The sequence below is a fragment of the Pinus tabuliformis genome, chromosome X (genome assembly GCF_031772625.1).
Source record: "Pinus tabuliformis cultivar Carrire ecotype Pingquan chromosome X, CPIR1, whole genome shotgun sequence".
NCBI lineage: Eukaryota > Viridiplantae > Streptophyta > Pinopsida > Pinales > Pinaceae > Pinus > Pinus tabuliformis.
Genome location: NC_142308.1, coordinates 286,962,675 through 286,979,668, shown reverse-complemented (window position 1 = coordinate 286,979,668; position 16,994 = coordinate 286,962,675). Strand labels below are relative to the sequence as shown.

The 16,994-nt window shown below is 36.1% G+C and overlaps 1 protein-coding gene across 1 annotated transcript; it reads right to left on the bottom strand.

The window, feature by feature from the left end:
- Positions 1-1,551: 1,551 nt before the first annotated feature.
- LOC149139524 (glutamate receptor 2.7-like) lies at positions 1,552-15,770 on the bottom strand. The gene is made up of 7 exons (XM_089450755.1): positions 15,503-15,770; positions 15,211-15,340; positions 14,906-15,165; positions 4,929-5,242; positions 3,718-3,998; positions 1,836-2,166; positions 1,552-1,752 (listed from the first exon to the last, which is right to left on the bottom strand). Exons 1-7 carry the CDS (start codon positions 15,768-15,770, stop codon positions 1,552-1,554), a joined length of 1,785 nt encoding a protein of 594 aa, XP_089306881.1.
- Positions 15,771-16,994: the final 1,224 nt, after the last annotated feature.

The following is a 16,994-nucleotide window of genomic DNA, read 5'->3' as shown; positions in this document are numbered from 1 at the left end:
ATGCTCAAAATTGAATCTAATGACATAAAAATTGCCCGTGGGCTAAATTCTCAATTCAAACAGATTCAATTATTCATAGTTTTGAACTTTATGATAAAACTATTAACTCATAATTCCTGTGGGTAAGTTATGAATATTTTATCCTAATTAATTATATAAATACAATAAATATTCCTGTAAATGACGGTAATAATTCCTCACAAAATTAAAATTAAAGTTAAAGTAGTTAGCATTACCGTAAATGACTGCAAATCGATTGTTCAGTTTATAAACAAAACCTGGAGATAGACTGAAGCAGCATTGATCTACTTTGCACTTGCATAGCAAATGCAGTTCGAAGGCTAGCTGGCTTGACTTCAGGCTCCGTCTGTAAGTTTATAAAACAAACAAACATAGACAAGCAAACAAGCTATTCGCTCACAAGATAAATAAAATTAAAATTAAAATTAAATTAAAGCACTGCTTTACGCAAATTAAATATGAGCACAATTATAAATTTATACACATCAAGGCAGAGATAAATTATGGCTCTGATACCAAATGTTAGCAAAAAATAACGATTATTCTAATTAATAATAGAATTTCTACAATCGCTAAATCTAAACTTAATGCGGAATAAACATAGAATCAAAACTTAAACGCCCAAATGAAAAATTACCTCCAGCCATTGATGTTAATACCAGTAATAATTTTTGATTCTGGAAGCCTCCACCAGTGTTGAGTTTGCAGGCGTTGTTCACTCTTTCAAACCAGTGATTTGAAGAAGATTCAATTAATTTCAGAACCGTTGAAGCAAAAGCTATCCTAAGAACGAAATGCCTGAAATTCAGCTATTCAATTTATGCTTAACGCAGAACAGAACCTCTTGGAACAGTTTCTCTGTGCGCTCAAAATCAGAAATAGCGAGGGGGAATTTGTTACAGCTAAACTAATTGCAAAATGCAAATGCCACTTCGCTGATCAGAGTGTGGGGTTCACCATACATGGTCCGAAGCTATCTTTGGTACTTGGAACGACTTCCAATAAAGAACATCCAAGTGCTGAGACATACAGGAAAAAATATTCAAAGTGGAAGTGGGATCACGCAGAGCGCCGTGAGTCCATTATCAATGTGGTGGACATGAAGTACGTGAGCCGAATGAATGAAAATGAAAAAGGCGACATAACAGCAAACAAAGCACTCAGCTGGTTGCAACAACGACGTGTATTGCATGTACTACCAGATAAGAAAATCTGAAGGCACTTCCAAGCTTTCCTCTCTCAACTTGATGGTGTAAAACTGAAGGGGATTGAGATCCAAGCTTGGGGACGAAACAGATAAATATATAGCCAAGCTTCCATCAAGCCTCTGTTGGCTATGTGTCAGGTGTTCCACAGATCAAGGTAGAGAACTCCAGATGAGTAATAGACCACTTCAAAAGCTCCAACAAGAAATTAATTACTGCAGTTGGTTTCCAGAAATTAAGGAATGACTGCAGTTTACTTCCATAATTGTAGACAACAGTTGGTAAAAATTTAATGGAGCTTAACCAATGCAGATAATTAGAGCTATCAATGATGCCCCTCTTGTGATTGCGTAAAGACCCCAGAAAATCTGAATGCCCAACGGATCGGAATTTGCATTTCCTCCGGAATCCATGTAGACAGTGCTCTAAACCACTTGTCTTCAATCTCCCGTATTTCTTTATCCTCTGAGAAAGATAGAACAGCCCTGGAAACATCAGAGACAAGGCGAGAACCCTTGGGAAATACCTGTGCAGAGGATCTAGTCAGATATTGGGCATGGAAGAAGCGAAATGCACTGTAGTTTAGAAAAATGGTTTGAAGGAACTTACAAAGCTGAAGCCTCCAGTCCTGTGGATAGGTCCAACCGTTGTATACTCGCGTTGAGAAGCTAGAAAAATGTGAACGTAAGGAATCTTGTCGAAAATTGCAGCCACCCCATTCTTTGGGTCCTTTGCGAGAGCCTCTCCTGCTTCCTCTAGTGTCGAATATGGTCGGAGATTTTCTTTGGCGATGCCAAACGCCGGATCCTGCAGGAGGTCACCTACGAAAGACCCTTCCTGATACCCTACTGCTACTCCACTGGCACTGAGAGACGCCACATCTTGAAAAGTAGGTTCCAGTTGTGAAACTGTGAGCATAGATGTCAAACTGGCCGTATAGCTGGATTTCAAAATTAGAACTACAAATAGCCAGATTATAATCACAATTCGTGACAAATGGCTCAGTAGCTTCTCCCCTGCAGTACAGTAGACCAGTAAGGCCGGAAAACATTCAAATGGATCATTCTAAATGGCCACAAGGCATTTTAGTTCGAAGGATAATAACTTACCGTGTGTGAAATACAGCGTCGACAACGAAAACCTAGAACAACGGGACGAATGGAGAAGTTAAAAGAGGAACAAAATACCGACAAAAACAGAGTATGGTGCAAATGTCAATTAGAAACTAAAACTCATAACAAAGCGCGCATCAAAATATATTTGGATTTTGATTTTCAAAAGTGGAAATACATTTATGAGAAAAACAGAGGCTACTATTCTTTTTAGCCACAGTAGAACAAAATCTACAGAGGAGTACAAACAGGATCTATAAAATTCTACTGTGACTCTTTGTTTCACACAGTAAATACTATGTTTTTCTCAATTAGTGAAATATTATTTACACAACTTTTGACTTTTTTTATATATCACTAAGATGGAAAATATTATTATTATTATTATCATCTAATTTTAAAGTCACTACCAAGCGAGACACAAAATTGGTGTATGAGACCCCTTTTTTGTGGGGACAAGAGACCCACCCACCTCCGTGTAGCTATTTGACTACTAAGTCTACGAAGACATACATACCTTTTTGACTAGCCAGACATACATACCTCCGTGCAGCTATTTGACTGCTAAGTTTATGAAGACATACATACTCTATTTGACTGCTAAGTCTAGCAACACATACATACTCATACATACTCTATTTCACTGCTAAGTTTAGCAAGACATACATACTCTACCCGCTCTGGTTTTGAACCTGTGACTTCTTAGGAAGAAACACATGCTCTTAACCATTAGGCCCACTCAACATGTAAACCTATATAATAATAATGTATATTATTTGAGGGCAGTGAAAACTCACATTGGGCAGTTCAACCATTTTTATTGGGCATTCATATTTTTTATGGTTTTGATTTACAGATGTGACTGCATATCTATGTAGGAAAAACAGAGTATGGTAAAAAAATTTCATTTACTTTCAGGTTGCTTCAGGTTAAATAGAAAATCTACCACTGGATTTGTTTGTACTCGAAAGATTTGTTTGTACTCCATAAATGTAGTGTTTATCAACATTAAGTGTAGTAATTGAGATTATTTCCAACATATTCCATAATTCAAACCTTACTAAAAGAAATAATCATATGTTCAAAATGTCCACCGGTAAACTTTTTAAAAAACTAGTTCAATCTCCAAAAAGTTCAAGCATTATTATGACAAACAAACTGTGAATGCCACACCCCAACTACACCATAGAAATAAAATAGTTTACATATATAAGAATACAAAGTAAAATAGCAGCACAGAGTCACCACTTTTTAAAAAACTAGTTCAATCTCCAAAAGGTTCAAGCATTATTATGACAAACAAACTGTGAATACCACACCCCACAACTACACCATAGAAATAAAACAGTTTACATATGTAAGAATACAGAGTAAAATACCAGAGCAGAGTCACCACTTGCTCTTTGGGCTTTCCTCTAAACTCGGGATTTATTCTATGCTCAAGCAGCCATATCACAATTCCTGTGCATACAAAGAATACGCCTGTTGTGCACCACAGGCCTCGACTGAAAGGCAGCATAAATGCCCAAGTGTGACTCACTGCCTTTGTTTTGGTTTGTACAACCATAACAAAACCCGAATCTATATACGGTTGTGTGAAATCAACAAACCTACTCCTATTTGCTAAGATTGCGGTGTCGCCCACTACTGCATCAAATTCCTATCAGGAAAATTCGAAATCAGCAACGACAAGAGTGAAATAACAAAGAATTGAATCTTAACAAGAATTGAATCTTAAATCTGTCAAGGTAGTGGGGTGGGTATGTTGTTGTTTTTTTTCCATTGGGATTTAAATCTGTTGTGACACGTTTATCTATGTAATGAGGTTTAAATCAGGTGTTGTGACATTTAAATTTATAAATCTATATGGATTAGAATCTATGTTGTGATATTTGAGGTAGATTTGATAGACAAGATCAGAAAACCAGATTGGTACAGTGAACTACATTAGAAAAACAAGAATTGAAATTACAATTCAATCAAGAAATAGTAGACTTGATGGACAAGATGGTTATAGAATGACATTTAACCTCGACTTAACAAGAATCAAAATTACAATTCAACCAAGAATCAATTTTGAAATTTCAATTCAACTAAAAATCAAAGAACAGACCTTAAGGTAATATTGTTGGACAAGATCGTTATAGGAATGTGTTCGGTTTTGGCCCTCTTTAGCATAAGGAATGAGATCATATGGCAGTGCATAGTCAAGCCGACTCAAAACAGCATCAAACACATCTATACAGAAACCAATGACATGGCTTTCGTTGCGACTTCTATCGAATTTTACTCTGACTAATTCAGTAAACCCATCTTTTATGGGAACCCCAATTCTCATCCTCTTACCACTAGTTGGCTACACCCAACCTTGAGGAACTAATGTGGATTCTCCAGGCCAAATCACTGGTCCAAGATTGGCAATAGTATTATTATTCCAATACCCAACGACCTGATAGCCGTTACCCACCATATTCACAATCTCATAAGTAGAACCCACAATTTCCCCATCGTGCATCTGAACGACCCCACTTAAACCTCTAAAATTTGTCTTGAGGAGCTCGCTCAATCACTGTGGTCCTTCCTGAAACACCCCAATTTCTGTGGAACCTGTCGTATTTCCAATTGGTGGAGGATTTATGGGGTTCCAGGAATTAAACTCTGCGGTTCCCAAATTCCCAATTGCTCGAGCTATCATCCACACGGCGTCGTATGCGAATAAACCGTAGATATTGAGCTCAACCTTTTCTTCATCTGGGTTTTCAACTCTAAATTTGCTTTTCCACCTTTTAGTGAAATCTTCAAGACTGCCAGAATTCTGAATATAAGTTTTGACTCCCAGGAGACCTTGCATAGAGTCAGTTGTAGAATCATTCAACATAACATCCCAAAGGCTAGTATCTTCCTCTGTAGTTATCCAAACATAACTAGCATCCATCATTCCTATTTCATGGGCCTGTTAAGCTCCTTTAAGTTTTTCCCAACTGCTGCCTATAATTACAGAAATGAACTACTGTCATTTCCTTAATTTATGGAAACCAACTGCAGTGATTTCTTTAAATTACGGAAATCAACTGCAGTTAATTAATTTCTTGTTGGGAGCTTCTGAAGTGGTCTATTACTCCATCTGGAGTTCTCTATCATGATCTGTGGAACACCTGACACATAGCCAAAAAAAGCTTGAGGGAAGCTTGGCTATATATATTTCTATTTGGTCCCCAAGCTTACATCTCAATCCCCTTCAGTTTTACACCATCAAGTTGAGAGAGCAGAGCTTGGAAGTGCCTTCAGGTTTTTTAGAATTTCGTTCTCAAGTGAGCTTCGTACAGTTACCTTCTCAGATCTAAGGAGTGAGCCCGTATATGGTTTTTGCTGTTGGTCTGCGTTTGAACAGAGCAGGATCACCGATCAACAATCAAAATTTTTCCATATTGCTTTGTTTTATGTGGTCTGAGTGTGTTGTAGTTTAACGAATGCACTTATACTTGCATCAGTATATCCTTATTTATGTAAATCTCTTTCTTGTGAAGTTAAGTTTTTCACATCGAAAGTGCAAATGGATATGTTAACGTGAATAGATTGGTAGACGCTGACCTATTCATCTACATGCATTTAGATAAGCAAGCATTTTATGCTGCAATATTAATATCTAAACTAGAGTATTATATTTGGATATTTAATCGCCTGTACGAGAAGCAATCCTGCGTGTTTCTCTGCGTTCTTAGCTGAGTGCTTTCGACCTCAAACATCGACGAAGTGTGGTTGCTTTTCTATGCGTTCTTAGCTCCTGAAGCGGAGTGCTTTCGACCTCAAACATCGACGAAGTGTGGTTGCTTTTAGCAAGTAACGGAGGTTGTCTGTGGTACAGCAAAATAGTGACAGATTGTAAGCTAGCATCAATGGCTGGAGGTATTTTTCTTGGGCATCAATTTTTTTCAATTCTTTATGATTTCTTTAAGTTTTAATTCCGCATTAAGAATCGTTGTTTATCTAACATTTGGTATCAGAGCGTTATTTTATCTCTGCCTTGGTGAGTGCAAATTTACAATGATGTTTTATTTTATTTTATCTTGTGAGGAATTATTGCCGTCATTTACAGTAACGCTGATATTTATGGCAGTTTTTACTCATACTATGTCCTTATAGTTTTCTTATAGTTCTGCTTATATTAGTGCGGAGTCATATGGAGTTTATTTAAAATGTCATTTTGACTTATTCTTTTCACCAAACATTGTTTTTTACTTTCGTTAAAGAAATGTTTATAATTTTATAAGTAAATTTTTAAGTGTTTCGTCAGTGTGGTAATTGTTTCCGCTTTCTATGTTTTTTTAAATTACTTCATATTGATGATCATGATGATGATGATAGTGGTTACCGTCCACTGAGACCAAATTGGTCTATCGGACCTATAATATTTTTAGTTTTTAATTGTCTGGATCCTCGTCTTTCTTGGCGAGATTGGTGTTGTAGCTTTCTTTTTTTCTCTACAGTCTTCCAACTGTCTTTATCTTGCATCTCCTTCATCTCTTCTGGTTCTTGGGACATTGGTGTCTTAGCTTCGCGATCTATTGTGTTCATCCTTTTGAAGATAGTCGGAGAAGAAGTTTGGTCTAGGAGATCTGCTTGGCTGTTAAATGAAGATTTATTTTGTACGATATTTGAATCTTCATAATTATTGATGCTTGAGGGGTTGTCGAGTGCACTTTTTTGTTGTTGGACAGGGCTTTCTCCATGCTTGTCTTGAGAGTTGTTTTTGTCTTGCCCAATTTCTTGTGATTCAGAGTTTTCTCTAGAGTATTCTTCTTTGATGACAGTGTAGTGTTCTTTTTGTGCTCCTTCCCACCAAGTAGATCTGTGGTGGTTTTTTCTACCAGGATTTTTCTGGGAGGCTTTTGGGCAATTTTTGGCTAGATGGCATGTCTCAAAGCAGGATCGACATCGAAAGAGGACACTTTCATAATCGAGTTTCTGGTTCCACACATAATCTTTACTTGTTAGGTTTATTTCCGCTGGGAATCCGGAACTGAAGTCCACTTCCACACAAATGCGTGCATAGGTGGTTCTGGCATATTCCTCTGTTTCTGGGCACATGCAGTAAAATTTTCCAATTGCATTTCAAATGGATTTTAGCGAGGAGAGATTCCAAAGATGCAAAGGTAGGCTTGGCAATCTCACCCAAACTGGTGCTGAGGTTATCACTGCTGTTGAGGGATCGAATGATGGGTTCCATGGCTTCATGAATAGGCCTGATTTTTCCCAAAATCAAGGGCCAGAATCTAGAATACATTGTCTTCTTTCAGGATTTTCAAAATCTACTATAAAGAAACCCCTAGCACAAGGGTAGATATTAATCTCATCAGAAATGACAAGCTTCCATACCTCCGAGATCCAATTGTGGAGAGCTGTTAGTCGCGGCCAAAAACCATTGAACCGACAAATTAGGGCACTTTCAAAAAACTTCAAAGCCTCATCGAGTGAGGCCTGGACCACCTGGACAGTGGGCACTGGGGCTTCACTGACAATATGGGCAGGAGCTTGCCCTCCAGAAGCAGACAGCACTGAGCCAGCAGCTATTTTCGCGAAGCTGGGAGCCATATTTTACTTCCCTATAGAACCCAGCCGTAGAGGAATAAGGTAGAAGATTAAACTGTGCATATGCCATTTCGCGTAGCATGAAATGTGAAGTACTGTGTATATTTTTGTTTATGAAATTTATAATAAACACTGTTTAGTGATCCATATAATTTTAATTGATTAGAGAATAGCCACAACATCTTTAATTAAATAATATTATATATTATGATTGGTTAGGATCACGTAAAGATTATTTAGACATTAAATTGTAATTAATTATATTAAATGTAATAAATTTTATCCCACAAGAATTTTTATTATATTTATGTAATTAATTAGGATAAAATATTCATAACTTACCCACAGGAATTATGAATCAATAGTTTTATCATAAAGTTCAAAACTAAGATAGAATTTATATCAAATTACAATCATAATATACTCTTAGAATTACGAATTAAGTGAATAATTTGATAGATTCTATCATAAAGAATAATTGAATCTGCTTGAATTAGGAATTTGGCCCACAGGCAATTTTTATGTCAGTAGATTCAATTTTGAGCATGATGTATATTGGTAAAACACAAAATTTTATTTAGGCCTCAATTTTAATATAAACATGTGATCTTTAATTTTGATGCAGTTGTACAACCTACAAATTTCTCTGAAATTCGTTGCGATATCCCTGAACTTAAGGGAGATAACTATAAGGTTTGGAAGGAAAGGGTTCTCTTTCATTTGGGGTGGATGGACATAGACTATGTTATTAGGAAAGATGAACCACCGACACTCACTAATACCAGCACTGCAGTGGACATCACGCTTTATGAACGATGGGAGAGATCTAATTTCCTAAGCATGATGTTCATTAAGACTAAAATTTCAGCTGGTATTCGTGGTTCCGCTGATCAGCATGAAAAGGTCCGAGACTTGCTAAAGGCCATTGATGATCACTTCGTCACTTCAGACAAGGCACTAGCAAGCACCCTAATCATGAGGTTCTCATCCCTAAGGCTCACTAGTGTGAAAGGTGTGTGCGAGCACATCGTGCAGATGAGGGACACTGTGGCTCAATTGAAGAAACTCGAGGTTGAAATATTGAAGTCCTTCTTGGTGCACTACATCCTGAACACCCTTCCGCACCAATACGGGCCTTTGAAAATTTCATACAACACACATAAGGATAAATGGTCAATTAATGAACTCATGACCATGTGTGTTCAAAAGGAAGAGAGACTGGTGATGGAATTGGGAGAAAGTGCAATGCTGACAATGCGTGGAAAGGGAAATCTCAAGCCAATCGGAAAGGGAAAGGTAAAGTACCTCCCCACGCCGATATCAAGAAGGATTCCAAGTGTTTCTTCTGTAAAAAGAAGGGACACATGAAGAAAGAATGCGCCAAATTTCAGAAATGGCTCGTGGACAAAGGTAATTTAATCTCGTTTGTTTGTTATGAATCTAATATGGTTAATGTCAATATTAACACATGGTGGATTGATTCTGGATCAACAATTCACATTTCGAATTCCTTGCAGGGTTTGCAAAACCTAAGGAAGCCAGTGGGAAGTGAGCAAAGTATCTTATCAGGAAACAAGATGGGCTCACATGTGGAAGCTATAGGAACACATTATTTAACTTTAAGTAGTGGTTTTGTTTTAGAATTAGAAAAGACCTTTTATGTTCCAAGTTTTTCTAGAAACTTGATTTCAGTTTCAAGGCTTGTACCTTTTGGATATTCCTTTAACTTTTCAGAAAAATCCTTCAGTCTATTTTATAAATCTGATTATGTTGGGAATGGTATTTTGTCTAATGGTCTTTACTGCATTAATTTACAAAACAATGTCACTTATGATTCAATGCATGTTCACACTGGCACTAAAAGATATGTTATTAATGAAGAGTCCTCTAAATTATGGCATCGGAGACTAGGTCATATCTCCATAGAAAGAATTAAAAGATTGGTAAATGAAGGGGTACTTAATACTCTGGATCTTACTGATTTTGAGACTTGTGTGGACCGCATAAAGGGAAAGCAGACCAACAAGTCAAAGAAAGGTGCCAATAGGAGTTCGGACATATTAGAGATTATACATACTGATATATGTAGTCCAGACATGGATTCACATGGTCAAAGATACTTCATCTCTTTTATAGATGATTACTCACGATATATGTATCTCTACATGCTTCATAAAAAGAGTGAAGCATTAGATGCCTTTAAGATCTTTAAGGCTAAAGTAGAGAAACAATGCGACAAACAAATTAAGATCGTGAGATCAGATAGAGGTGGAGAATATTATGGTAGATACACAGAAGATGGACAAGCACCTGGGCCATTCGCTAAATTTCTTCAAGAGCATGGGATTGTTGCTCAATACACCATGCCTGGTTCACTCGACCAGAATGGTGTAGCAGAAAGAAGAAACCGAACATTATTGGACATGGTGCAGAGTATGCTTAGCAGCTCCAATCTTCCTAAATCCTTGTGGACTGAAACACTTGAGACGACAGTGTATATATTAAACCAAGTTCCAGCCAAGGTTGTTCCTAAAACGCCGTTTGAATTATGGAAAAGTTGGAAACCGAGTTTGCGACATATGCGCGTTTGGGGATGCCTATCTAAAGAGACAATATATAATCTACAAGAGAAGAAGCTGGACCGAAGGACCATTAGTGGGTATTTCATTGGATATGCTAAAAGGTCTAAAGGTTACAGATTTTATTGTCCATCTCACAGCACTACAATTGTGGAATCAAGAAATGTAAAGTTTCTTGAAAATGACTTGATCAGTGGGAGCGATCAAACCAGGAACATAGTTTCTGAGAAGAGTCATTTAGAATCTCAACCTTCCACCTCAAGTCATAGATTGGTTATTGTTCATAACACCCCTCAAGTACAAACTGGTGTTGAACAACCAATTGTTGAAGTTCCACAAGTTGCTGACGACATTCCAGTATATTAGGTAGTTCAAGAGTTGCCAAGAACTTTTGAACAACAAGTTGAACCACATACTTCTCAGGAAGATGATGGTACAACATTAAGAAGATCTACTAGACCCAAAAGATCAGCAATTCCTGATGATTATGTTGTATATCTGCAAGAATCTGACTGCAACATTGGAGCCGAAAATGATCCCGAGTCTTTTTCACAAGCCATGAGTTGCAAAGAATCAGAATTATGGTACAATGCCACGAAGAAAGAGATGAATTCCATAAAGAGTAACGAAGAGTTTCCTAATGGTGCAAAAGCCATTGGATGTAAATGGGTCTTTAAGACAAAGAAAGACTCATTGGGCAACATTGAGAGATAGAAGGCAAGACTTGTTGCTAAGGGATTCACTCAGAAAGAAGGAATCGACTACATGGAGACTTTTTCTCCTGTATCTAAGAAAGATTCCTTGCGCGTTATTATGGCATTAGTGTCCCATTTCGACTTGGAGTTGCAACAAATGGATGTGAAAATGACTTTTTTCAATGGAGATCTAGAGGAAGAGGTTTACATGAAACAACCTCAAGGATTCCCCTCTAGTGATGGTGAGCAATTGGTTTGCAAGCTCAAGAAGTCATTATACAATTTAAAACAAGCATCCCGCCAATGGTCTTTGAAATTCCATAATGTAATTTATTCTTTCGATTTTGTAGAAAACATTATGGATCAATGTATATACCTGAAAGTTAGTGGGAGTAAACTTTTTTTTCCTGTTTTATATGTGGATGACATTTTTCTAGCAACTAATGATAAGGGTTTGCTACATGAGATGAAACAATTCCTCTCTAAAAATTTTGATATGAAGGATATGGGTGAGGCATCTTATGTCATTGGCATTAAGATCCATAGAGACAGATTTCGAGGCATCTTGGGTCTGTGACATGAAACCTATATTAATAAAATTTTAGAGAGATTTCGGATGAAGGATTGTTCACCAAGTGTAGCTCCCATTGTGAAGGGTGATAGGTTCAATTTGAACCAATGCCCAAAGAACGACTTTGAAAGGGAACAAATGAAGAACATTCCATATGCTTCTTCTGTCGGAAGCTTAATGTATGCTCAAGTCTGCACAAGACCTGACATTGCATTTGTTGTGGGAATGTTGGGACGATATCAGAGTGATCTAGGTTTAGACCACTGGAGAGTTGCAAAGAAAGTAATGAGGTACCTTCAAGGAACCAAATACTACATGCTTATGTATAGACGGATGGACACTTTGGAAGTAATTGGCTACTCAGATTCTGACTTTGCTGGATGTGTTGATTCACGCAAATCAACATCAGGATACATTTTTATGATGGTCGGTGGAGCTGTATCATGGAGGAGCGCCAAGCAGACCTTGATTGCCACTTCCACTATGGAAGCTGAGTTCGTCTCCTATTTTGAGACTACTTTACATGGTGTATGGCTTAAGAGTTTCATTTCTGGGCTTAGAATTATGGATTCTATCTTTAAGACATTGAGAATATATTGTGATAATTCAGCTGCCGTTTTTATGGCTAAACACAACAAAAGTGGGAGTCGAAATAAACACATTGACATTAAGTATTTAGCTATAAGGGAATGTGTTAAAGAAAAGAAAGTGGTCGTTGAGCACGTCAGCACTGAGTTGATGATCGCTGATCCTTTGACTAAGGGCATGCCATCGTTTAAATTCAAGGATCATGTATTGAATATGGGACTTGGTTCCATTATGTAGTTTCTCGTTGTATGGACAATGTTATTTTAATAAAATTCTTAATTATTGTGATGTTTTTCTCATATTTATGTGCACCTTAATTTGATTTGAGAAAACTCATTTGTCTAGGATCAGGAATAAACATAAGGTTTATTCATTAAGAAATTGTTGCCACGTAAATTATAATAAGAATAAATACATAGTAATACATGGAAGATAATACTCGTCATTAGAGGACTTTTCGCCATGATTCATGTATCTATTACTTAATACAGATTATTAATGGGTTTTAAGATGAGACATTAAGATTGGAAGTATGGATCAAGTGGGAGAATGTTAAGCTCCAATAAGTTTTTCCCAATTACTACCTACAATTACGGAAGTGAACTGCAGTAATTTCCTTAATTTCTGGAAACCAACTGCACTAATTTCCTTAAATTACGGAAATCAACTGCAGTTAATTAATTTCTTGTTGAGAGCTTCTGAAGTGGTCCATTACTCCATCTGGAGTTCTCTACCATGATCTGTGGAACACCTAACACATAGTCAACAAAAGCTTGATGGAAGCATGGCTATATATATATTTCTGTTTGGTCCCTTAGCTTGCATTTCAATCCCCTTCAGTTTTACACCATCAAGTTGAGAGAGCAGAGCTTGGAAGTGCCTTTAGATTTTTTAGAATTCCGTTCTCAAGTGAGCTTCGCACAGTTACCTTCTCAGATCTAAGGAATGAGCCCGTATATGGTTTTTGCCATTGGTTTGTGAGCAGGATCATCAATCAACAATCAAAATTTTTCCATATTGCTTTGTTTTATGTGGTCTGAGTGTGTTGTAGTTTAACGAATGCACTTGTACTTGCATTAGTGTATCTTTATTTATGTAAATCTCTTTCTAGTGAAGTTAAGTTTTTCACATCGAAAGTGTAAATGGATATGTTAACGTGAATAGACTGGTAGACGCTGACCTATTCAGCTACATGCATTTAGATAATCAAGCATTTTATGCTACAATATTAATATCCAAACTAGAGTATTATATTTGGATATTTAATGGCTTGTACGAGAAGCAATTCTGCGTGTTTCTCTGCATTCTTAGCTGAGTGCTTTTGACTATAGTTACCAAATTCGGGCGTATTGGCAAAAAAAAATCGCAAATTCGCTGATTCGGTTCAATATGATTAAAAAAATCGAATTCGGTACGGTGCATGAAGTATTTTTCCATCGCTTGAGCAATGGCAGGAGGAGGGAAATCAACTGATGGTAAGAAACTTGTTCCCAGAGCTCTTCAGTTCTCCGTTGGGCATATTGCCAAAATATCTCGCCGCCGAAGTGCTCGTTGGCTGGAAAGGCCGCAAGAGATAACAAGACGAAGATTGTTCCACGCCACATTCTGCCGGCAGTTAGAAATGATGAAGAGCTGAGCAATGCCAATGGTGGTGTGTAAGGCAGGTAACCCGAGGCTTGAGTTTGAAATCCAATCACGCTGGAAAACTAATATGGTATTTTTAGGGAGTCTGTGATAGGGAAAAATTAATTAGAGAAAAGAAATACTATATTGAGAACTTGCAGTTTGCAAATTTAAAAAAAAAATAGTAATTTCTATATTAAAAAATTATAAAATAATAAATCGTAATATCAAAAAATCTAGAGTAATAATTTTTCCATTAAGAAAAGCTATAAAATAGCAAATTGGTTGCAAAACAGTAATTTCTATATAAAAATAATAAAAAATGTAACTTCTATATTGGATAAAATTATAAAATGGTAAATTTTAGTTTCAAATAGATAGCAAAAATTATAAAATAGAAAATTGGTTGTAAATCAGTGATTCCTATATAAATAATAAAAAACTGTAACTTTTATATTAGAAAAAATTATAAAATAATAGATTTCGGTTTTAGATAGAAAACTTTTATTAAAAAAATTAATAAGTTTAAGTATTTGTAACATGTATATTATCAAATTTTTTCGATATTAGATTTTATAGAGTCTAATTATTTCCATATCATATATATTCGAATTCGAATTTGATAACTATACTTTCGACCTCAAACATGGACGAAGTGTGGTTGCTTTTCTCTGCGTTCTTAGCTCCTGAAGCAGAGTGATTTCGACCTCAAACATCGATCGACGAAGTGTGGTTGCTTTTAGCAAGTAACTGAGGTTGTCTGTGGTACAGCAAAACAGTGACAGATGGTAAGCTAGCATCAATCGCTGGGGTATTTTCCTTGGGCATCAATTTTTTTAATTTTTTTATAATTTCTTGAAGTTTTAATTCCGCATTAAGAATCGTTGTTTATCTAACACGGCCGCCATGAAAATTCTAGAACCGAGAGAAGGGCCCACATGGGCAACAAACACTCTGGATTGCATCGACATTAATTTGTATAGCTCAATTCTTATGGCGTCCCCATCGGCAGTTGACGATATTGCTGATCTATATTCTAATTCCGACCCAACATCCCTGAGCGCTTCACTCAATGAGGCGATTGCACCCGAACCGTATTCATGATCCTCGTCAACAGCAGTAACTCTTCTCCAGCCATAAGCCTGAACCAGAGCTGCAATCGCCTGCATCTGTATGGCATCGCTATGTGCCATGCGAACAAAATACGGATATCAGTGGGTGGAGAACAAGGGATCCGTAGCAGTGAAGGAAACAACTGGTACTTGGGCTGCATCTCCGAGATTTGATACGAATTCTGCAACGACAGATTTCTGTGGTCCAATTATTGCTACCACTTGTCTTTCCAAGAGATCAAGCGCTGAATTTACCCACAAAAACTAAGCATCAAACTCGTAAGAAGATGGAGAAACTGATATTGAAAAAAGAAAAAAATAACGATACTGCAGATTCATTTCTTGTGCGAATTTGTAATGGGTTTTCGTCTATGGCAGGAAATAAAAACAGAAAAGATGCAACTTACCGTCTGAGGCGCCCACAACCGCATCACCTTCCGAGTCACGAAAGTGAAGAACCAAGCGAGAGCCGTTGAGCAACGGGGTGTCTCTGTTAACGTCTTCCGCTGATATTTCAATGGCGGTTTTGGCCACTTTTCCAACCCATGAATTGTTGTTCAAGACAACGCCTATATTTACCACTCTGTCGTTCTGGCTTGCATTACAATGAAAGCTCCGAATATTGCATATTAAAACGCAGAAAATCATAAATTTTCCCAGCGTTTGGCCCTCCATCTGAATTTTCCCAGAGTCTGCTTTTCTCGTCTTGCAAACGGATGTTCTATATATTATATAGGTTGCTGGTGACCCAGGCTTGTCTGACGTGGATAGTAGATTTTAAGAATATTTTGAAATATAAAATTAACAAAATGGTGAATTATTAATTATTTTTTGTTTTTTTGCGATTTGTTTGGATCAGAAAATGAACTCAGAAACTGAAATAGACTTGGAAATTCTTAAAACGGAATAACAAAAGAATTTTCCCACTGTAATCAAGTAAAGATCCATCACCTAACTTTACTGGGATGAAATTTATGGTTTCCATTGGTGCAAATCTAATCACTTTAATGTGGGATGAAAAGCAATTTTTTATTGGTAGCGAATCTTGAGCGGGGAAATCATGCAAATTGAAGAAGCATAAAGTTTATGCTCATATTGCCACAAGAGCTGAACAACAGGTCAGCTACACTGCCAACATCAAATTAAATAGATGAAAAGATTTATTTTTATTAATTTAATATTATTATTTAGTAGTTATATAGGATAAGAATTTATTTATTTATTAATTTAATATTATTATCAAGTAGTTAAGTAAAATACAATAAATATTTTATTTTTATTAATTTAATACTATTATCAAGTTGTTATATAAATTAAATGATTAGTAAATATTAATAGACATCAATAACATTTACTTAAATTTATAATACATTATTAGAATTAAAAAAAAATTATAATGAATATTTACTCTTATTTTACTATGGAGATTCAAGTTTTTGTTACAATATCATGGGCTATCAATACTACATTCTCAAAAAAACATATCTTAATTTACATGGCACTTGCTCATGTAATATTATTTTTAATTAAGGAATTTGATTAAAAGGGCATAACTACTTTGAATATATATATATATATATATATATATATATATATATATCAAGTTTTCATTTGTTTATACTATAAAGAATATTCCAGAATATTTCTTGGAGGTTAAAACTTTACCATCCACCTAATACTTGATCACTCAGAGAGATTCTATCCAACCCAGTGTGGTAGAGATGTTTTAATGTAATGCCCTGTAAACATTTTTTATTAGGTCAAAATAAAAATAACTCTATGCAAAAATAAAAGTAACTTTCAACTAAAATAATAAAAATAACTTTAATAAAAATAAAAATTCTACCTTAATATTATTATTTTTATTAATTTTTATTTCATAGTTAACTTGTCTTGGTC